At 41.8% G+C, this 23466-nt stretch overlaps 2 protein-coding genes, 1 long non-coding RNA gene and 1 other non-coding gene across 14 annotated transcripts in view; 1 reads left to right on the top strand and 3 right to left on the bottom strand.

The window, feature by feature from the left end:
* Window positions 1-44: 44 nt before the first annotated feature.
* Window positions 45-7499, bottom strand: RPL5 (ribosomal protein L5). Its single transcript, XM_057429210.1, has 8 exons — window positions 7271-7499; window positions 6428-6497; window positions 6216-6331; window positions 4533-4667; window positions 3769-3971; window positions 2654-2831; window positions 889-977; window positions 45-204 (listed from the first exon to the last, which is right to left on the bottom strand). Exons 1-8 carry the CDS (start codon window positions 7463-7465, stop codon window positions 105-107), a joined length of 1086 nt encoding a protein of 361 aa, XP_057285193.1. The 5' UTR covers window positions 7466-7499; the 3' UTR covers window positions 45-104.
* Window positions 2991-3087, bottom strand: LOC130609894 (small nucleolar RNA SNORD21). Its single transcript, XR_008974910.1, has one exon. It is a non-coding gene; the product is annotated as a small nucleolar RNA SNORD21 (small nucleolar RNA).
* A 1297-nt stretch (window positions 7500-8796) lies between the features above and the next one.
* Window positions 8797-23466, top strand: part of EVI5 (ecotropic viral integration site 5) — a 78657-nt gene continuing 63987 nt past the window's right edge. For 3 of the 11 annotated variants that reach the window (XM_057429191.1, XM_057429188.1, XM_057429187.1), the window contains exons 1-3: window positions 9091-9193; window positions 19953-20004; window positions 20241-20470. In XM_057429191.1, the coding sequence (XP_057285174.1) occupies window positions 19996-20004; window positions 20241-20470 (239 nt within the window). In that variant the 5' untranslated portion in view covers window positions 9091-9193; window positions 19953-19995. Of the gene's footprint in view, window positions 8909-9049; window positions 9194-9620; window positions 9765-19952; window positions 20005-20240; window positions 20471-22563; window positions 22679-23466 lie in introns of those variants that run through there. The other 8 variants (XM_057429192.1, XM_057429190.1, XM_057429186.1 and 5 more) reach the window with 6 other exon arrangements.
* On the bottom strand, window positions 15406-18672 carry LOC130609851 (uncharacterized). Its single transcript, XR_008974890.1, has 3 exons — window positions 18549-18672; window positions 16407-16589; window positions 15406-15517 (listed from the first exon to the last, which is right to left on the bottom strand). It is a non-coding gene; the product is annotated as an uncharacterized LOC130609851 (long non-coding RNA).

The raw sequence follows: 23466 nt of genomic DNA, 5'->3' as shown, positions 1-23466 counted from the left end.
GCATCTTTCCAAGATGCATAAATAAGCCAGTCTTGCACAGCTGCTTACTCAATAAATTTATTGCCACTTTTTCCAAAGCTTCATAGCAAACTGTGGAAGTTGTCTTAACTATCAGCTGCGCGCTCCTGAGCCCTGAGGAAGCTGGCCTTCTTCTGAGCAACACGGTCCTTCTTCTGAGCGAGGGACATCTTGGGACAGTTCCATCTGCAATGCAAGCACAATATATGATATAGCCAAGGCAGAAATAAGCAAAAGGGTGGTCAAGCAAGCTGCAGTGCACCAGAACTGTTATCAAGTATGCTGTCCTAGAACATATTCTCACTTCTGTAACACACAATTTCCTTATATAATGATTTAAAGCTGTAGTTTGGATACACAAGACAACAGGGTTGGACATGGTTGCTGCATGGTTGCAGCAGTTTAACTCCTTGCAAGGTAAGCCAAGTCGGTACTCTTGCAACTAGAATACAGACACTGTGGAGCCCAATGCAACAGCTGGGCCTTGATTTCTTTTCTCCCAGAACCCTCAAAAATCCAAATAGTTTAGTGCTAACAGATCAGTCAGAGAAGCAGCTTTCCCACTGGAAAGATATAACAGCTGAAGATAAACAGTTAAAGAGTTCCAGCTATTCAGGCCAAAAGCATACTCCACTTGAGAAATACTTTTATATAATTGAGAGCTCTTAAAGTCTAAAGTTAACTCAAGATAAAGTGACACAGAACTGCTTGTATCTTAATCTCAACTAAAACATGCAAGTTTTGGCATAACTGCAATGAGAATTCATTACTTGTTTTGACATAACTGCAATGAGAATTCATGACTTGTTTTAACATAACCAAAAGCGTCTCTAACAGTCACATTCATGTTAAACAGAATGAGAGCTTTACCTCTTTGTCTTGACTTCTCTCTTGGGTTTCTTGTCATGGACTGGATTATCCCGTATAGCAGCATGGGCTTTTTTATACATTTCTTCCATCTGAAAAAAAGTATATTTAAAAAAATTGTTCAGTTCTCCATAGTGGTCCAGTTGTACCATCATGTAAGAAAACCAAGACACCTTGACCAAAGCATGCGCTAGAAAGGGGCTCCATAATACATAACAATATGTACAAGTTTTGCATGGTTGCCTTTAAAATACTTTTCATACACTGCTGCAGCATACTGAAATTCCTGCTATCACTAGGCTACAATTTCACTAGTCAAACCCACAACTTGGGACACAAACGAGAAAAGTAATTTTCTCCTGCCATAAAGTAACTACAGACAACTCACAAGTCTCTCAAATACAGGCTACTATCTTGCACTTGAAATACTATTTCCTCCGAAGCCTGCTTTCAGTGCCATAGCTTCCCCACACCAAAATGAAATGGCAATCTAGAAAGTTATTCTACTTAGAATAAAATACTTCATGTTTACTTACTATGCCAAAATTATTCCACACAAACTGTCAGACATGTCATCTTACCACCCTTTCAAACCCTACAGCAGCACGTTACAAAGCTGCTTAGTAAGATGGAAGAAGCAGAAGCAGTGAAAGCAGCTTCAGAGTAGCAAGTCTTGCAAGAACTATGACAGTCCCTGCATTCTCCCCAAAGGTGCAGTAATGCTGCTGTGTCCCAAAATTAACTATGGCTCCATAACATCACCAATTCTAAGAATACCTTTGCTGGTAGTTAATTAAGATCACCAGATCCCAGCTGTGAGAAGTCTTCAAGATGCACAAAGAGTAAGTGTCTAGCTACTGCCAAAAGTCCTGGACTCACTTGCAATACAAGCTATAAATATTGTTTGATTAGTAAACTAGATGAAGCTGGCATTCACAATATAACCTTACTTATTTTTTAGCAAATATTAAGTTACAAAAAGCAGCAATTATGTTAAAAAAACAACCAACCAACCAACAAACCATTCCAAGCCACATAGCAATAAAGGGACAAAGAATAAAGTTAAGTTTTCCACAGTCTGAAAAATGACTTGAGAATATTTGGAGCTTCAGGACCAGTAATTGGGGAAACCAGGCAAGAATATTACAGGCAGCAAGACATGCTATCTGAAAGGAGTTATACACTTGAAAGAAGTGAAAATACCTTGGTAATCTTGCACATTTTCTACTTTTGTGCAAAATATTCTGAAATAAGATGTGTTACAGTCTCTCTAATTTCACAAGATTGCAGCTTCTACAACAAAGTAGCTTAGGCTAGCCTATATTCACCTGGGACATAGAATTACCTATAGGGTCACAAAAATGCTATAACAGATTGGACACAGAGCACATCCCCACAGCTGCAGAAATTACAGGCTGTGGTGTGGAATGAGGAATGAGTGGGCAGCATGTATATAAATTTCAAGTTAACTTCTATATCAAACAAAATCCCCCCCAAAAAGGTTGCAAAGACTGTCCAGTTTAGAATGCAGTCCTGTAAGCTTAGATTTAAAGGCAGAACGTTAAGCTTCATGGCAGGAAAAAAGATCTTGCTTTCAAAAGGTCTACAATATACTGCAGAGCTCTTAAAGAAGGAAAAAATACTTCCTTTGCACAGATAACATGTAATATGAATCACATTTTTTATATATTATCTGCATTACTAGAGAAGTCTCTATGCAAGACTTAATAACACCTCTATTAATGCACGAGCCAGAGAGAAATCTCACCCCATCAGGTGTTAGGTTGTTCTTTATATACTGGGAGAACTGTTTCTTGTAAGCATCTTCATCCTCCTCCATCAGGTAGCGCATATAATCTGCAACATTCTGGCCCATGATATGCTTGCGGTGAACCTCTGCATTGAATTCTTTGCTTTCCGAGTCATACCCAGGGAAACGTTTGGTACTGTGAAACAGCATTGCAAAGACACATTGACAAATGTTCCCATTCAGAGGCTAGATTCCACACAGAAATGACCAATACAGATAACTGAGGGATAAGACCCTCTAATTATAAAATACAAGATAAAGAAAATCAAGAGATGGAAGTTTTAAGTTTGTCTCGGCTGCCATCAGTCCCGTCTTGAAACAGTGCTGTACATCACATACACACCATGGACCAACTACAGAGCGTTCAGTCATTGGGAGTATCATCACGTAGCAGCCAAGTCAGAAAAACTGCTAAATTAGTCAAGAATGAATAGAAGATCATGGGAAAAGGGAAGAAAATACACAAGAGAGCTCAGATTTCTCCCTCCCCATTCACAGCTGCTAGCAGAAAGCAGCAGTCAACAGTAGTATCAGTGTTGGTAAAACTGCTAAAAATCTTGGTTCAGTCATTCTCACCCTATGACAGGAGCTGTCAAAACATCTGTATAAAAATTTTAAGTGCAGGTGGACAGCTCAGACCTACTATTGTCCTGACACCTGTAGCAAGCATCAGAGGCATTATACCTGGTATGTACAGTTGTTTGCACTGAAAGCAGTAAGCACACACAACTTGCTAAAGACTTAAACCAACAGAATACTAAAGCAGATTTACTTAACTGCAGGCAATCACTTCATGATCTTAAGTCAAAGCAACAAGATGGCTTTTTAGTCTCTAAAAGTTTAGTAACATCTCTTGGTAGCTGCAAGATTCCCAGCAGCATTCTCAAAATTGAACTTTTGGGATTAAGAAACAACCAATGAACCAACCACAAAAACCCAAACCCACCTGAGGACCAAGGCTACATCATCATTCCCAGGTCACTGGGACATTAAGTGACAGTGTACGTACACTGTCACCTACAGAAGAATCTCAGGTTAATTCTAAAGGAATCCTTCCCAACAGACTATATTACCTATGGGGGATGGACAGACCACCATCCACTGCACCCTTCAGAGCACCAAAGACTTTGTTTCCAGTGGTAGTTCTGGCAAGACCTGCATCCAGGTAGCATGTGAAAGCACCAGGCTTTCCATCCACACTCTCCACATTGTATTCATCACCAGTCACTTCAACTTGGCCTTCGTAGATCTTGTCAAGACCAAATTTATTCAGAAGCTGCGGGAAAGGAAAACAAACAAAGGCACTTCTGAAATTCTTTCCATTAATGAACAAAATTAAGAACCACCACCCCGTAAAGCCCAAATCTGCAGTAAAATTTTCATGTCTTAAATTATTTCTTTACAAAAATTAGCACCCCATAACAAAGCTTTTACCAACCACCACTGGAAGTACGTCTGTTAAGTTTCAACCTTTTGTGCCAACAGGTACACCAGTGAACTCAAAGACATGTTCCTAAGCTCATGGAAAATGGATGGATGCTGTTTATATGTTTTCAGCTCTCAGAGGTACATTTCTTACATTTTTATTCTGACTCCCTCCCTCCACCAAACTTAAGTGTTGAGACTTAAAAGTGGGCTGCTGGAGTTGAACCCGAGTGGTTACAGCTCTTCCTGTGATTTGACAGTCACAGGAGGCCATCAAATCTATGTGGTAAAGGGCAAAAGTTATTACTGAGAGAAGCCCCCAGAGTCATTTATCAATATCAGCATACCACTGGAGAAAGTGAGCTTTCCCTTTGGTAAGAAAACCAGAGCAGTAGCCTGGACAGATACCTACCCTGCGTGCCATCAGTAGGCCTGTGCAGTATGCTGCTGCGTAATTGGTCAGGCCAACCTTCACACCGTATTTTGGCAGCTCATGGGCATAAGCAGCACAGACAATCATGTCACCTTCAATTCTAGCATAGGCAATCTGACAAGGAAACAAGAGTTAGTGTTCTCGCAAGAATTCTGGGCTCAGTTTATAATTTCTTCAACATCTGCTTGAGCTGACAGGAATACTACAGAGGAATGTCTATACTACAGAGCTCACTGCCAACCCCTGCAAGCAAGATCAAGGGCTTGTCATTCCCTTTTCATTCTTTGTTTTTTAAAGGCATAATTAAGTCCTAAAGTACAGGCACAAAGAAGCCAAATCTGTATTAGGCCAGAGAAAGTCCATGTCAGCAACAACTTTCATTTACCTCTCCACACACATCAAGAGGCCAGGAAACTGCCTACAAAAACAACCTTTCCAAGATTCATTATGGATGTGGATGGATCTCGTCCCACTTTCTGCATTAACATAGTATATAACACACCTCAGGAAGATGCAAACAGCATCTGATACAGAGTTTGTGATAACATTGTTATGAACCCCCCATGGCAGGGGGTTGGAACTAGATGATCTTTCCAATCCAAGCCATTCTAAGATAATAACCTTATGGAATTATTTTGTTAATGGGTCTGAGATTTTCACCATCTCTGAGGTCTCCTGTGGGACAGCAGTACTATCAGATGTTTCTCCTGTTCCTTTCACCTACGGAACCTTCTCCTTTTGAATCCCACACCTCCTTCCTACATCGAAAAGTTGCACCCTTTTTGCAGGATGCCTACACACTGGATAGGTACCACCTATCAGATATCAGCACCTGCCACCACCAACTTTGGTTTTGAGTTTCAAAAGATAAAACAGGTCTAAACTGACTGTAAAAAAACCACTCACCACTGTTCTTGACATATCATTATCCCATGTAAAAAGCAGAACAGTTAACTTTTATAGCTGCCCCTTTTTTGAGGTTAATAACACATATTTATAATATAGTAAACACTAAGTTTCTAACTTCAAAATTCATCAAAACATTCTAGAAATGAAACAAGAAAGCGAATCACAATGAGGAACGCTGTATGATGCAACACACAACTGCGTGCTCAGGAAGGACAACCAAATGCCTACTGTTCTTACCTACCAAACTCCTTTAGTCTCACAGGAAAGGCATCATATAGCCTCGCTGCTTCACATCATATACATGCCATCACAGGAAAAAAAACCCTCAGAAGAAAAGGCACCTTTAGATACAGTGCAACTGTCAATGCAGGTTGACAGGTCAGTCAACCCTGCTGCCTTCAAATACGACTCCCTTTTTCAAGCACTTTAAATAAAGCAGAGACGGAACAGAGAAATCCTCCCCCTTCCCAACGTCTTTACTTACCTCAGCATCATCAAACCAGCACAGTTTTGTATTACAAATAACCTGGCTGAAGGATGCTGACACTACCAACATTTGTTTTGCATTATGAATACGTTCTATTACTGAAGTTGCAGCAACATTAAAAATTTCTTTCTTCTAAGAAACCATTTTACATCATAAAAGCTGCTCAGATCAAGCTTAAAAACCTCATCTGCTTCAGCCAGTCCACCCTTGCTGCTTGCTTCACACTGGGAAGACTGGTAAGGAAGCAACAGCACCACAGACCTTACCTGGCAAATGATGTCTCTGTTGGTAACACGCACAATCATCCTATATTTAGGGGTGTTGTACTTGTTTTTATCTTGAATTACCAAACGCTTACGGGCATAGTAATCAGTTTTTCCCTCTGAAATACAACAGTTACAGTGTGAAAAATATGTGAATGAAATAGGAATATTCATCAGTGGCATTTAACTACACATCACAGGGAACTTAAACATACCTCTCCTTCTCCTGAATTTCACTTGGTATCTCTTGAAGTATGCCTTATTCTTGACAACTTTCACAAACCCCTTGAGTAAGAAACACAACTGGATGTTATTAACACAGAATCACGCGAGCCAAAGCCATTCTAACTGTATGTCCTATAAGTAAAACCGTGGTGGAATTAGAAATAAACCGGATTTACTTATGCATTTAAATGAAAAGCATCACAAAAATAAGGGGGGGGGGGGGGGGGGGAAGGAAGCCACACTAAGCCCCGGAAGCTTGATCCTTCCCACAGGAACTAATACACATTTCTCCTGTGAAATTCATGGTTTCAGGAGAAACACCAGAAAAGACCTGTTAGCAGAACGTCTGCCTGCATGGCCTGAAGCAGTAACCGTGTCGCTCCCAGCCAGTCCCCCAGGGCCTCGGAGCTCGCTCCTCCGACGGCCCCGCGAAGGCACGCTCGGCCAGCACCGCGACGGGACCCGCGCTTCCGCACACTTCAGCCCCGCTGACCCGCGGGAAGATAGCGGCCACAGACCCCAAGCCTCCAGCCGGCTGCCGCAGGGCTCCGTCAAACGGGGCCGCACCGCCACGCACCCACGGGCCAGGCCGGGCCTGACCCGGTCTGCCTCCGCCTCAGCGCAGCAGCGCGGACGGTAACGGGGCCGTACGGGAATCGTGCTGAGCCGCAGCCCCAGCGCTAATGGCAGCCATCGCCACGCTGGAGCAGCCGCAGCCGGCGTCGGGCCTGAGCCAATCCGTCTCCATCCGCGCGGGCAGCGGAGCGCAGCAGCCGCAGCGCGGCGGGCAGAACACCCTCGTGGCTCGGGCGTCCCGCGGGGCCGGTACTGACCATCGTGCCAGGTACTGTCCGGTCTAGGCCTAGACCGGAGCCCGCTCCGCACAACGACTGCGCTCCGCAGCAGGGGGGAAAAGGCCGTTCCCACTGCGCAGCCGCAGCTTCTCGCCAGCCCGGCGACGCGCAGCCACGCCTCCAGAGCCTGCCCCGGCCTTGCTGACCCCTGCCGGCCTGGAGGAGCGGCTGCATGGCGGGACGGTGTCGACCCCGTCCTTGCTTCTGCCTGCAGCTTCCCTGAGCGGGCAGAGAAGTACTTCCAGGGAAAAATAACACTGCTGTCCCCTGTCATCGCTCCTAAGTGCTTTTTCGTTACTTGCAGAAGCAGGAGGTAGCAAGACAAACTCCTTTGCTATTATCACAGCAGAGGAATTCTTACAACAAAAACATTGATAGGTGTGATCTTAAAACAGCCAATTATGGAAACGTAGGGGTTTAATTCCCTTCATTTTCTAGGGAAAATCTTCGCGGTTGATTGAACAGTAAATAATTCAAACATTAAACTAACCAAAACCCAATCAAACACTGTTCCTAAGATAAATTATAGTTACTTGGGATAATTGATGTTTGATGAATTAAACCAAAGATATATACATCCATACACTGAGACAAACAGGTCAAATAGCACCAAATTTCTTGACGTTGCCAGAGAAGTGCACAAAGCAGCACCTTTGCTCCTGATGCATTTGGTTATCTGCATTCCCTTCACAAAAAAAACCAAACCAAACCTATGCTAATTGTTATACGTAGATCAATATTTTAAACGGTATTAATTTGATAAAAATAACTACATGAGGATGAAAGAAATAATAAATGTTTCCTACCTCAGGCAAATACCAATATGGTTCCTACCTACTAGCTCCAGATACGAAGTCCTTAAGATGCAGCATGGGGGTCAGTGGTGTCATAAGCAAAACTCCATTAGTCTTGGCGCTGAGCTAGAAAACATACAGTCAGATCCTTGTCCTTTTCTCTGTAAGGAGACTTTTTACTCCTGCAATGGTCCTCATCACAACACTGGGCTGCTACCCGCCCATCACACCTTCCTGTGTGATGAGGACTCCAGCTGGGCTGGTCAGCCCCACCCCTGAGCTTACAAATCTGGGGCAGATCCCACTTTCTGTAGCTACATTTGTTAGAAGAGTATCTGCTGTGTGTATAGGCTCTGAGCTTGTGAAGGTAGCTTGGTTGCGGAGCTGGTGTTTTCAATGCATTAGTGAAGTGTTTATTACTAGTGACATTTATCAATAGGAAAAAGCGTGTTTTTACATCTTTTTCTGCTATTTCTCAATTTCTGTTGTATTGCATGTGGTGTTTTTACTCAGGTACAATGTGGAGAGCAAGGTACCACATGTCTTCTAGAGCACGGTCTTGCATATGGAAGAAGTCACTTATAGCGGTGAAACTGGCACTTCAGCAGTATCTCCCGTGAGAAGAGCATCTCCCTGTGCCTGCGCAGGGCTGCTGTCTTGCAGCAATTGCACTTCTTTTGCTGTTATCTGCAACACCAATTGCCTTATTGAGGCAAAGATAGCTATGCTGGAGGCCTGGCTGTAACTTGTTGTTTCTTCTTACTTGGCTTTTAGGAGTGTATTCTTTGCGTCCTCGGCTGTGAAGCAGTCCGTGTATGCTCAGGTAGCGTTGTAATTAACGATTCCAATTAAGCTTTCGTTAGATGGAGGTTCCGATAGGTTTTGCCCTCCGCTGCAGACGAGCCACGGCGGTGGGGGCGCGGAGCTGCCCCTCGCGGCAGCAGCGGCGGCGGCGGCGGCGGCGGCTGCGCTCTGTGTGCGCCTGCGCCGGTGCGGGACGTGTCCCGGCTGCCGGGGCCGAGCGGCCGGGGGCAGGGCGCAGCTCCGCGGGGCCGGCGGCGGAACACGCCGATGCTCGCACCGAGCCGCCGCGGGCAACGCTTCCAAGGTGAGGCGCGGCGGGGCCCACGCTCTCCCCCGCTGTGAGGGTCTGCGGGCAGTGCAGCGGCCGGGCCTAGGCGGGGCGCGGCGACCCCGGCCCCAGCGTTCCCTGCCGTTGGGCCGGGCAGCGGCGGGGCGTCACCTTCCCGCGGGCACCGGCGGCCGCTGAAGGGCCGGAGCCCTGGTGTCGCGGTGGAGCGGCGAGCGGGGGAAGACCCTCGGACCCGCAGGGTGGCGGTGACGGGAGGCCGCGGTGCGCGGCTCTGGCCTGCCCCTGTCCCTCCGCGCTCCTCTGCTCCTCCGCGGCACGGGCGCGGCTCAGCCGCCGCGGGGACGCGAAGGGGTCTTGGCAGCTCCTCTGTGTGGAGCCGGGCGCGGGTGGCGGCGAGGGGTGCTGTTCCGTCGGGCCTGTCTGTCTGCAGCGGGGGGGGCTCTGCCTCGGTGATGTGGAAGTAACGTTAAAGCGGGGACCGGCAGGTCTTAGGTTCCGAGCAGAAATACAGTTTACCAGTGCAGCTTCGAGGTCTCATTCCTAGCACCTCCTGCTGCAGCTGCGTGAGCGAGATTATATAATGAGGGTAAAAAGTCGATACTGATGTTGTGGCTGCTTGTTATGTGTTCCAGCTCGAACTCTTGGTGTGGTTTTTCTGTAGTTCCATCTAAATCTTGCTCATTTTCAGCGCTGCTAAGCAGAGCATTTATACAGCAACCATGAAATTGGCATAAACCGTTTTGAATTTCTAGCATGAGCTTGCATTAACACTGGCTGTATGAAAGCAAACTCATATCAGCCTACAATGAGTTCTTTTTGGTTCAAAGATCACGTACAAAAGGTATAGAAAAGAGGCAGGTTTGTACAGAGAAGTGACAGTGTTCAGTATGTTTTACTTATCTCCGAAAGTATTTCTCTAAAACCTTTTTTCTACAATTTTAAAAATTCACATTATTTCATGTTTCTAAAGGAAAGACTAACTGGATCTTGGTTTGTTTTTTTTTTGTTCTGGTAGATAGTAATGAAAAGCATTTTGCATAAATGTGCCTGTTAGTTTCTCTTCCCTTCTCTCAGTGTGTTGTTTCTGCTCTGATCATGATTGCACGTCTGCCTATTTACACCTATAACAATTTAAGACTTATTTTGAAATATATAGGTCTGAATTCTTTTTCAAGTAAGGATTAGGAGAAGAAATAGAGATGGGCAGTGAAAAAGAGGGACATGATGAGGAGGAAAGCAGTTGGTGTTATGAATCAGCATTGCCTGAATTCAATGAACTGGGCTCAGAACAGCTGCAGGAATTCCTACTGAGAGGAGTAGATGTTGGGAGAAGAAAGCTTCACCAGAACAACCCGACTTCTCTCTGTATCTCCTGACCTCCCGTGGGCTGAGGCTTAGGCTCTTCCTGAGCTACAGCTGGGTGCTTTGAATTGATTTTACTTTTTCCTTGCTGTTCTTCGTAAGCTTGTTTTCCATGGGCTTGTTTGATTGCATTTGAACAAGTAAGCAGGAGATGGCTGGAGATGAGGATGGTTGAAATGGTGTTCATGAAAAGGAAGAGATAGGAAAAAAGCTTTTCCAAATTCACAAGAAGGGGTGGATGAAAGGACGTGCCTGAACTGTGTTACTGTCAGGTTGTTCTTTGGGTAGGATTGATATAAATGGAGAAGTAATAAAAATTGGAAGACAAGTCCTTTTGTCAGTCAAGTGTTCTGAAAACAAAGTTGTTTACTTTGCTAATTCAGGGTTCTGATATCACGATGCAGAAGGGGGAAACAGCCAAGTTGGGCGTATGCATATCGAGTATTATGTTGACATTCTCTTACTCTTCCTGGTTAGTTTTCTTCACTTGTAGAAAAAAAATAGTTTGCAATGCTTAAGGAATTGGCATAGTAAAATTTCATACATGTCAAGTACATCCTTTAAAAGAAAAATCTTTTCTGTTAGTTAGAAGAAGAGTAATAAAATAAATCTGGACTGTGAATGCTTTTTTTTTCCCCTCAAAGAACCTGTACCTGCTTTGATTATATACTCTGAATTCACTTTTTTCCCAGACCTGATTAAAATAGTTACCATTTAAAAAAAAAGACAAATATTGCCTGTTATAAGACTACCCAATTAGGAGTTGTTAGGTATATTCTCTTGAATATGTCACTTAAGCTTGTAGCTGTGTCTTTCATGTTCATAACAACATTAGCTCTTGGTAAATTTTGTATTCCTGTAAATAGGGAATATTGTGCTTTCATTGTAGCCGTGTCTGCTTAGATGTCTGTAGTTGCAGTGCATCCTTTCCTTCCCCAGCAAGGGTGACTGGAATAAAGGGGTGGTGGTTAGTAACAGTGCAGAGGCTTTTGTCTTGCTGTGTTCATCTGACACGCAGTTGAGATGTGTTTGTGTTGTACGCATGTATGCGGAAACTATATTCTCAAAAGGTAACAGCAGAAATGATTTAGTGAATCATAGCTTTTTCTTACTTACTCTAACGTTGTTTGGCTTCCTGTGAACTCTGGAGTGAGATGGTGTTTTGAGAGAGCCTGGGGAGCGTGGAGTCAGCTATAGGATTCAGGCAATGAAGGATGGGATCTCCTTCTGGTCCTGCTGTCGGGGATCATGCTTCGGTCTTCATGTTATTTCAGGCTGCATCATCTTCTCTGATATATGTTGGTTTTACTTCCAGTCTAATCCTTAAAATTAACAAAGAAATGAACCATTAATGTTTTGGTAATAGGTTATTATAATGCATTCTGCTATGTGGTAAGCTATCGAACTTCTCAAGCTTCTGAGTTTTCCTACACTGTGTTGTCATGACTAAGTCTTAGATTCTTAGCATAGCATTAAATACCTGTATAATGACACCATAGCATGGTTTTGATCCTTTTTTAAATTAAAAGAGTATAATTGCATTATGATGATACAGAATTCTGACTCATCCTCATCTTAGGCTCTATTAACTATGCATTTTTTTCTTTGGTTTCATCAGCCTGGCAGATGGGGCCAGCCCTTTAATAGGGGATTGTTGTTGCCACCAGTTGACTGTGTACTGCAAACTAACAGGATGTTAGAAGAGTTTACTGAAGGGTAAAACTATTGAGTGTCACTTAAAATGGGTGTTAAATACCAGTAGGTAGCCAAACCCTAACATTCTGGACACGAACTGTTCACATTGCTCTCTAGGGTGACATTGTACAGAGGAAGTTAGTTTTAAAACTCTCGTTTTTCAGGTATTCGTCTTGATTATGTACATTAACAGTGAATTACTTTCAGGCATAGTAAAAAGGCATTTCAGCTTCCATGCTGTCTGAAATAGCAGGGATATACCCCAATATTCATTAAGCAAAATATTTTTTTTCCTCTCCCTTTGAGTGCATTAGTGGTGGAGCTTCATGGATTTGGCTGAAGCTTTAGGACATATTTCTCATCCCTTTGGAAAAAGAATTTGATCAGTCTTTTTAAAGACAGAATGGCAAAGGTAAGTTAAAATTCCATAATAAGACCACGATAGAACAGGTTTGGGATTTTTTCATAGTCTTCTTAGTGTGAGACTGGCACTAAAAATAATCAGTATGTCATTGATCTTCCTTGCATTTCCCACTAGTAAGCCTTTTTGAAAGAAGTAAATATTCTTATTTCCAAATGAAAATGTAAAAGTCAGTGGTCAACTAATAGGAAAATAACTGATTTCATTTGATGATGAGTAGGTATGTCATCTCTCTGAAGACCCATCTCCCTTTTCTTTATGCAATAACTAAGGAAAATTAGTTTCCTCTAAGTGCTGGGCTCAGGAAAGGCTGCGGGAGCACTCTTACAACTTCCAGTAGCATAGAGGAAGGCGCTTTTAGCAGAAAAAATATGCTTGCCTCAAGTTACACTGTAAGTGCTTGTGAAGACAAGTCATGGGTGTACCAAAACAATTGGTGGGCGAAATTAATTATTACTGCAAGACCACAGGTGTTGGCATGGATTTTGTCAACAGAATTGACTGTTGATGTCTGCACTTGGGTTTAAATCCACTATATTTATTAAATAGCTCAGATAACTTTCCTATGTGGAAATTACTAAGTTGGTTACACTTCTCGCTTCTGAAACTTGGACCTTTTATTTCTTGCTGTCAGTGGCTGCAGGTTGTAATTTATAGCCCCCAAGTAAAGCTGGTTATCAGTCAGTCATTTAGAAACTAGTTTACTCTTTTGAATTTGAGTGTAACCAATAGAAAGTTGACCCTTTAGCTGATCATTTAAAGGAGAGTAAGGTACTGAAGGTAGGGTCTCACTAACCACTGTTGCCTGATTTGTTTAAAATTCTAGTAAGTAATAAATCAAGTGTCACCATACTCCGTAAGACCATGTTTGTGTTATTTGGCTTCTCCATCAAGTCTCGTTTAATACATCCCTTTGGAGATGGACATATGCACACCTTGGTAAATGGGAGGTGAGCATTTTGGCTCTAGCCTGTAGATTGTGGCATAAATTTATCTAATCCCTATAAACAAGGGGAATGACACCTGCAAAATACTTGGGCTGCTGGTACATAAAACCAGAGGTTGCATGGAATGGTATTTTCATGTTGGCTTATATTGGATCCTTTTCAACTTACTGATTTCACTCCTTGCAAATGTTGTATACTTTTTCTTTAATTAAGAGTTGTGTTAAAAACATTGGTTTTAATTAGAGCTTAGTGAATATTTAAAAATATAAGTTGCTTCTCACCTCCAAAATATGGACTTTAGGCCTTTAGTAAATTTAACTGCATTTGTATACTTTTGTTTGCTTTTGCTCTAATGTAGTTTAGATGATAGTCCTGGCTCTTTTCCAGGAGGAAGTTGGCTAAAAGCAACATTAAGGAAGCTAGGCTTCGGGGAACAAGAAAAATCTGTAGAAAAGAGCTTTAATGATCAACATATGTGTCCTTCAGCATGTGTTATGTTTTTATAAGTGCCTGATGATTCTTACTTGAATTACAGTTAAATGATTGGATAGCATTTTATTGAAAAGAGAAAGCGAATTCTTCCAATCTACTTGAAAACCAAACCGATTTTGCAGTTTTTCTTTATTTTAGCTGGTTAATCTGCTTCCTCCCTGTGTTTTGTTAGCTAAGGGGGTGGTCCTTCAAGTATATATGTATGTAACTTGGTATGCTGAACCTCAAATACAAATATGTTTTCCAAACCGAGGTCTAAGATAACAAAGGAACAAAGGCTGTTAAGGTTTTTGCTGTAGTCTGTCAGCATTTTCTCTTGCGGCTCTGAGGAGCTCTCAGCCGTCTTTTGTACAAAAGCACTGTATCCAATTCTTCTTTCACTGAAAGGAGATCTTTCTGGTTTCCTGAAGGTTGTTACATTCCTGTGTCAGATTTGAAACTTGTTTGATAAAAGAAACCATCTTTAGATGGACAGGAGGTAGTGTCTGCAGAAGCGCTGTGGTTTGTCTTCCCAGTTAGCATACTGGGACAGTGCTTGACAGATTGCAGACCACACTGGGCTTCAGAGGCAACTCAAAACGTGGAGGTTTTCTTGGAAATAAATATGATTCAGTGCAACTTGGTCAGTGATTGGAATGTTATTCTCATGACTTTGACCAATGGTTTCAACCTTTAGTGGATCAGTACAACACTTCAGTGAAGTATCTCCTTAAAATGCCTTTTGTATTAGATTATTATGTTGCATATGTGAACTTAAACCTTTAAGTTTCTTCTTTGACATGTTTTGGGACCATCAAAACCGTAACATGTTAGAGTCTGAAGATGACTTAAAGGATGTGTATTTATTAAATAATACTACAGAAAGCTTTGTGGTAGTTTAAGATTTACAGAATATACAATGTTAGACTGCTTTGTGCTTTGTGAATGTCCAGTCCAGAGAGCTTGTGAATGTCCAGTGAAATAGAAGCTGGTGAGTGCTAGCCATGGTATTCCGGACCATTGTCAGGTGATATTACAAGAAAAATCAGGAATATGAGGGTAAATCAAGACTTTTTCCCCCAGACTTCAGCAAAAATCAGGGGTGTGAATTTGTAGCATTAAAGGTATAAAAGAAGCTTATAGTGGAACCATATTTGAGCCCTAAATCAGGATTTCGAGCTTTTCAGGAAGTATGGTAACGGGCTGATTCACCAGCTGCCTCTCCTGCGTATGTCACTTACTGAGTCAGTTTCATTTATTCTTCAGGTATTAGAATGCCATTAACTGTTTTTGAAGCAAGCAGGAAACCATGTCTAAGGAATGCTCTATAACTGGCTTGAAAACCACATACAGAGTTTCAGCCCCAATGATGTGAGGCTTCTTTTTATATGTAGAATAGTATGATGGTTGCTTCCTATATTCTGGAAGTTCCCATTTCTTTCTCTTTTCAGGAAGAGAAGAAAGATTAGAGAACATACATGCAGTAGTGTTTGTGTAAGGCTTGTAGTTATTTTACTTCATCATGAAATGAGACAGTATTTTGGGTAATCAGGATACCTGTAACTTGAATACAGATTTTCCTTAGAAAAATGAAGAATGAGTATTAAGCTAATTCAATGTTTATAGTGAAATACCTTTTTTTTAAACAAATCTAAATAGACTTTTATGGAAAACCAAGTAGTTTCTGTTTGGCAAGTGCAAACATATGTGATGGTAACATTTTTGGGTTTACTGTGAAGTGCTATCTTGGGATTCTCAGAGAAAAGGATTTATATCATTGTCTATAATACGGGATGCTGCAGTCTACCTTCAGTTTGCCTTACTTAAAATATTTCCAGTGCTGTTCCACTGCAGTACTCCTCTGAGTAACTGAAGAAACACAGTATTGTGTGATAAAGTGCTGTGATCAGTAGCTAATTAAAGATATTAAATGCATGTTGAGATACTGAATTTTATATATTTTAAATGAATATTGGCATATATAAACTGCACATTGTATGTATGTGTAATGTCAATATGATCATTAATTTTCTTTTCAGTAGATTAAAATATGCAGCAGGCAGGTCTGTGCCTTGCCTGATGACTGACCAGATGGGTAAGAATTGCTGGTAGTTCTGCTGGCTTGCTGGCTGGAAGCTGCCCCAGAATAGAAAGTCTTTAGCAGTTAAGGTTTACCCCCCTCATCATCTTACAGATCAGTATTTTCAAACGCAACATTCACACACTTATTTAGGAGGTATCTACATGATATTAGGCAGGCAGATGAGACTGAACTCTGCTGGCAATCCAGGAGCAGTGCAGTTGGTGTGGCTTGGTGCCACAATGAGCATACCTGGTTTGGAGCTGCATGGTGCTTCCTCAGCTCCCTGTGTCCTACTGCACAGGGTGGAGGCAATGTATCCCTGCCTGCTTCTCTCCAGACCTGGACATCTTTGGTGGTGTCCGTGGTAGTGAGCTGGGAGCAGCATTTGTGTTGAAAGTCTGATTGATCAGCAGGTTTCGGAGTAAGACCCCTCTGTGGAAAAAGCAATACTTAAAAATGAGTCAGCTCTGGGTTTGATCACACATTAGTAAAAATAAATAATGGCTTGATTGTCCTGATGGTGCTCTCGATGATTTGGCATGCTTCCCAGGCAATGTAGGTTATCTTTTATACTCTTCAAATGTAACTTGAATTTCAGCATCTGAAAAATGCTGTGATAATCAGGAGACCAATTCTCTTTGCACTATCGAAAAGCTGTCTCAGGTGAGCTTAGCAAAAGACACCATTAACTGAGGGTTTCCAGCCTGAGATGGTTAGCTGCAGGGATGGAGAGCTTGCTTAGATTTGGTAGGTGTTGGGGCTTGGGGAGCAGTCTGGGCTTGAGCTACTGCCATGGTGCAGCACAGGAAGGCTCCACATAGAGCAAGTGCACAAGTGCAAGTGCTTCAGGGTGAGAGAAGGCAGAGCAGAGTGGAAGTAGCAGAGGTTCATATGCTTTGTGAGAGGATGATGGCAAAAGCGGAAGTCTTATCTCGTGTAGTTGGATTTATGGCAGTGACCTAGCTAAGGTGTTGGGACAGCCACTGTGGAATATCTGTCATCTGGCTGTCCTTGTTACTGCTACTATCAGCTGAGCACAGGACTATGATTTCCCCCTTAATGTAGAGCAGCAAAGGGAAGGACACTTCGTAACTAAGTGCAGAGCATTGTTGCTGTATGGGGGTTGCCAAAAGGGAGACACTGCTGCAGGCTTGAAGAAGTATCACTGGTTAAAAAATAACCAGTTTTTAAAAGAAGTATTTGTTTAGGAAAGCCTTGAGGACACTCTGTCAAAAAATACAAAGAAGAGATTAAAGGTTTAATGGTAGTGGCTTTCTGGAGTCTTTGCAGAATGCTGTGTTAAGCAAAATCACATCCCTGAAGAGAGGAGGCATGAAACTAAAGGCTCATACAGATTTTCCTGTTTCCTGGAGCTGGTGATACCCAGTGACAGGATCTGCCGGCATTCATGCTGCCATGATTCTCATTGGCATAATTAAAGGCAGAAGGACTAATTTCAACAACTTGATAGTTCTGACTCTTTTTCAGAAAACTTTACTAGTTCTCTGAATACATTGTAATGAAACTTGGAGCTGCTTTTAGAAACAGTAGTGCTGTTAGGCGCATTGTTCTGATTTAACCGATGTCTTGCATGGGGGTTGTTTTGACCATGCTTTTTCATAGTGTTCTTAACATAATTGGTTTCTACAAATGTTCACATTAGTGTGTTTTAATGCATAGTGATGAATGAATGTTGGCAAGATTCTGGATTTCTGCCCCTCACCCCATCCCCTGCTTCAAGTACCCTAATGTGGAGTATGAGCTTCATAACAAATAAGCCAGACTCACCTTGGCTTTACTTTTTCACATTAAGTCTTCCTAGTTACTTTACTTTGTAAAGAGATAAAACCTGTTGCATGTTTTCTGTTTCTGTCACACAGGGTATTAGTCAAAATCACTGCTTTTCTAATATTTCCGTGTAAAATTCTTAGAATGGTGAGTCCTAAAACCTGCTCATATGGCAGTCATTTCTGCTGTGTTGTTAAGATTGGGCCTGTTTCTGCCAGCATTAATTTTCGGAATAGTTGCATCACTTACCATATTTTCAGCAGTTTAAAGCCTTTAAGGAAATAATCAGTCTTAAGTGAGATGTATGAGTTACCTTTATCGTAATTCAAAGGGAAACAGCAATAATTTATCCTTTCATAGTAATAGATGGTAAAGGATATTGACTGAGTGAAATATTAATACGTGTATTAAGCTTAAGGTTTTGAAACCTGTAGCAGTTTTTACTCTGTTCTTGTATAAAAGATGGTGACAAATGATAGTATTGGAAGGGATTTTTCAGAGTATCTTTAAAAGGTTGTGTTGGCTTGAGATCTCTTTTTGTTAAACATTGATATACCCAAGCTTCCTGTCTAACAGTGATGAAAGGACCACTTGGGACCTTACCTGTGGTGTGTATCCCTGCAGCTGAAGATTTCTGGCAAAATGTTATTACTGCTTCCAGGATGAATGTTAAGCATGTGGAAACTGGAAACCTCTTCACAGTCCTCTAGGAGAGCTCTTAAGTGTTATATTGCTGGTGGAGAAGAAGTGGGGAGATCGATGATCTCCGTTGGTCTGTAGTGTCCCTTTTGTTAGGAAGAAAACTCTGAACGCTTAAGGTGTTCAAAGTGTCTTCCTTTCAATATGACATGAAAATAAAATACTGCAGGATTTGATTCACAAAAACGTTAATGGTAGCATTGTGTCAAGCAGCTGCTTCTTTAGCAACCAGTCAGTCCATATGCTGTGCTTCAGGTATATGCGCAGTGTGTTGAGATGGAGTTACTTTTATTCAGTTGAAATTCTGCTTTAATTAGATTCTACTAAGGGGTCTTGGGAAAGGATTTTTTCCTGTAGCTCGGTGTCTTTAGTATCTTAGCAATTGCTGTACTGCAGAGCTGTTTGTGACAACTGTTGAGCAATTCAGTGTTTTGAGAAAGTCAGCAAAGGTCAGAATAAATAGTTGCCAGCAGCACAACTTCGGCTCTTCAGAGTTGGTTATGAAAAGTTTAACATTTTGCTAGGCAGCTGGCTTTTCCTTTAAGGTGCATCTGGAGTTTCTCTAAGTTGGGCCATGGAAGAATTGAGCTCTGAATCACTGTAGATCATAGCAGGATTCTCTTATGTTTTCAGTTGAGGTAGGAAGCTCTCGTGAGGGGTTGATTAGAAAATACCTCCAGGGCTGCTGCTCTTTCTTCTCTAGTGATCAGTCAATCTGTTAGGGCTGCACTGTCCTGTAACACTGGTCAAGAAGTGGCAGCAGATTATGATCAGTCCCCATTCACCTCCTCATTCCTGGACCTGAGGTTTCCCTGACTGCCTGCTTGGAGCTCCCTTATGCTCTAGTAACACCTCTCACTCTTCCTCCTGAATCTTCTCAAATGGCAGGCTTGGCCATGTGCTAGCAGTGGGAGCAGGGGACAAAGATGCTTGGTGTAAGGGTAACCTGGAGGTAAAGTGAGGAAGAAAAGGGAGCTGGCAGTGAGAGACCTTAATGTAAGACGTTCAGTAACTGTTGTAGATTCATGGATGTAGATTCTTGGGCGACTTTCCTGCGCGCTGGCTAGAGGATCTTGTGCTTTGGTGTAGATTAGAAATGTGGTGCCCCTGCTTATCTGTCCTACCACTGTAGGGATTAACTGAAGGTGAACAGTGGGTGGCCTGAAGTGTTTGTGAAGTGCTCCGGTGCCCATCAAGGAAGTAGTTGACTATTTCTGTACCTGTTTTTCAATGGTTTCTGTGTCATTATTAGTTTATCAAGATGTTTTAAAACAAGCTTTTGTTTCTGTTTATTTTTCTAATGGGAAGTCTGAGCTGATCCTGGATCCTGCAGTGTTTCTGTACTGCAGAAATGAGCTCTGTGAGTATACTTTCTTTGGTGGGTTAGCAGCTCACTTGCATGTTACGTCTATGATATTGTATTGCTGTTGATGCTTGTGTTGCTTCTAACAGCCTGACAGTTCTGGAGAAATACATAGTCTCAATGTCCCTTCATGCATACTGTATATTTTCTTTTCCCTTTTTCAGGGCAGCAGGTTTACTGAAAATAAAGGTATTAAAGACAACTGTTGCATTCTCTTCTTTTTGTCATGGCAGGTGGCGACAGACAAGGTTGCAGGAAAACTGAGCTCTACTCTCTCATGGGTGAAGAACACTGTCTCGCACACCGTCAGTCAAATGGCCAGTCAGGTGGCAAGTCCATCTGCCTCATTACACACTACATCCTCCTCTACCACTCTGTCTACACCCGTGCTATCACCATCCTCACCAACACAGCTGAGTCCAGATGACTTAGAATTACTGGCTAAACTTGAGGAACAGAACAGGTAAATGAAAACCTTTTTGATCTTCCAAGAACCATAATGGGACTAAAACTGGCTTATTGCAGTTTCAGCAGAGAGACTGTTAAAAGGGGGCTAGTTGGTAAAGCTTCATGGCACAACATTGCAATGTCAAGGCTGTGAGGTTTAAGAACTTGTGTTCTTGTGCAGTAGTTCTGTCTTTGTGGTACTCTGAAAGGTGTTTTTCTCTCCTGGTTTTACAGGGGTGTTTATAGCTGCCTCTAATCTGAAGAAATTGCACTGGAAACATATGATTTTTAGTATCCAATTTAAAATGGAGCGTTTCAGGGATGAGATTTTAATATAACCTCCCTGCCTTCTGAGACCAAAAATATTATTTCTGTGAGCTTTTTGAAATCTTAGATTTCTGAATTCCATTTTCTCTTTTTCCGTTTTTACCCAGTTCTTGCTTTCCACTGTATGACCTGCTATGTTTAGACACAGAGCAGTGTCCAGCCATCTTCCTGCTGTTACACTAAAGGTGATAGATGCATGATGCCTTAATTTCATGACAAGCAAATTCTTGATCAGTTCTGTCTGTTGATCCTGGTTTATTTTATTTAGCATAATAAGGAACCATTTTCTTGGCAGCCTTTCCATAAGGCAATATTTATCTGCACCTTCTACAGCTCAAGATGCAACTTTCAGTTGGATCAGTTGATCTTGATGTGCACAGTGATTGCAAGTTGTCTGTCTCACTAAGAAATAAAATTGGACTGTATGATTTCTTAATGTTGCATTCCCAGAACCCACACTTGCTTCCACTTTTGAGGCAAGACTTTAAAGTCATCTGGCCTCTTGCAAAATTCTGTTCTGTTTGACAAGTGTGTTTCAGTGATTCATAAGAGGTTGGCTGCACAGAAGAAGCTGAGCTCTAGATAGGTTTTAAACCTGGCAGTATTTGTCCCTCGTGCTGTAGTGAAGTGCAGAGTTTGGTAGTTCAGCTCAAACCAGCTTGTGTTCTGTTTCTCCTGGTGTGCTGGACTTTGCACTGAGGCAGTTGTGGAACTCTGTGGTGGTTTTTCATTTTTAACTCTGCTGATTCAGTTATGAGAGCAGTAACTTTCAGTAGAGGATAAGAGTAACTGGGAGGAGGAGGAGCCAATGCCATTCTGTCACCTGGCGTGTCTTCTCTTATGTTCATGTTCTGCAGTCTAATAGCAATTCAACTTACAAGGAGTTTGTTGTATCAGTCTAGTTCTTGACTGAGAATGGAAGGCAGCTTCTAGAAACACCTCATCCTCTTCTTGTGGTTTGAGATCGTCTTTCCTTTGAAGATGAACTGTATGCAATTTTCAGTGTGCAAATGAAAATTTATCAGAAGAAGAAAAGTTAGAGTGCTTTTAAGAAAGCTAATTTGCATTTGAGCTGAGGCATTCCATTCTGTTCACGACTAAGTGACTAACTTTTATTTGAAAAGTAGTAATACCTGTTCTTTGGACTGCTTATCTGTGTTGGAGTGTAATGTCTTTACTTCCAGAGCCATCTCATTAAGCCCTGCAGTTAGACTAGCTTGCTTGTTTAAAGAAGAATGTGATCTTGGGGTTGCTAGGCTTTCTTTTTCAAGTCAGCTTTCTTCATTTGGTAAGTAAGCTAGCAAATCTTGTCTGGTTTTATTTCATTTTAACCAGACCTGTTGTTCAAGCCCACATTAGTCTTGTGCAAATTCTAATTAGAGGCTATCCTATCAAGTGCACCTTCTCTCACGAGATTTTACACTTTAATACTGAAATCTGATGCTCTCATGCTGTATGCACTGTATTTTCAGAACAGTTTGAGTCTGCATTTTAGCACAGTGGCACTTTGTTGCCAAGAAATTGTCCTCTGAACAGAGGGAACTATTCTTTCTGCCTGTTGGAAGAATTGCTGGCGATAGATATTTTTAAAGGTTTCTTTCTCACTGCTGGCTTCTATGTAAATAAGGAGAGCATGAATTAGTTAAACAGCTAGGAATGGAAAGAACTCAAATTGTATCAAGCTATGTCTTACAAGGCATTCTGTAACTCAGTTGTGCTGAAAGTCTTCTCAGTAATGCCATAGCTCAGTCCAGAGTCCTGGCAGAGCTGTTTGGCATTAGTAAATCATTTATAAAGTTTTAAGTGAAAGAAAACAGTGACTAAAAGCCACAGAACTTGCTTCTTACTGTAGAAAGAACTTCCTATTTTCAAATCTAAGGATAATGAGTTTATCCAGGTAAGGTCAAATTACAGAAACTTAGTGTAACTTCTGTTACATTAAGTTACTTTCTACTGTTTCACAGTAGAAAGCTGTGAAAAATAAACCTTGTTTTTGTAAGTGTAATGATTATTCTGTGCTGGCTTTTCCTCTGTGACTACTTTCAATTTATCTTTAGGCACTGTCTTTCAATACGGATCAGTACAGGCCAGGTTTCTAAACACTAAAAATGATTTTTTTTTTTTCTGAAAACAAGATTTTCTGCATTCCAGAAATCACTAAGTGAAAATTAGTCTTGAAAAAAATAGTTGTGTTTTTTTTTTTCTCAAAGGCATTACTATTTAACTGTTTTCCAAACAAAATATTACTTTTTATAGGGCAGAGACTGTACTTCTGTCTTCATGAATTAAATGGCATTTTTTCTATAACTTCCATGAACCCCTGTAGGTAAAAGCTTGAAACAGGGAAAGCTGGTTTAAATCATAGCAGAGTGCTCAAAAATTGGTATGTCTGCTGAGATTTGTGTACAGTCTCGGGTAAAATCTAACTTGGGTTATAATTACTCAAGCAGCTAAAGCCTAACCTGACCTTGCTGAAATGCTGGGGGGGGGAGGTTAGATTTTTTGCATGTGCATTGAGAAATATTCAACCAGATCACTCTGATTTACAGACATAGGAATTCTTGGAAGTTAAACACAAATTAAATGCTCAATATAGCCAAACACTTTCTCAAGTCAGTCTGAGCACTTGCTCTTACCAAACATGCGATCTAAAAACTTTCCCCCTGCTTATGGGGCTCACTATTA

This window comes from Pezoporus wallicus, unplaced genomic scaffold (genome assembly GCF_028554395.1).
Source record: "Pezoporus wallicus isolate ANWC-B61680 ecotype Strahan unplaced genomic scaffold, APGP_CSIRO_Pwel_v1 contig_593, whole genome shotgun sequence".
Lineage (NCBI taxonomy): Eukaryota > Metazoa > Chordata > Aves > Psittaciformes > Psittacidae > Pezoporus > Pezoporus wallicus.
Note: the sequence above shows the minus strand (reverse complement) of the source record. Positions and strands in the feature narration are given on the sequence as shown.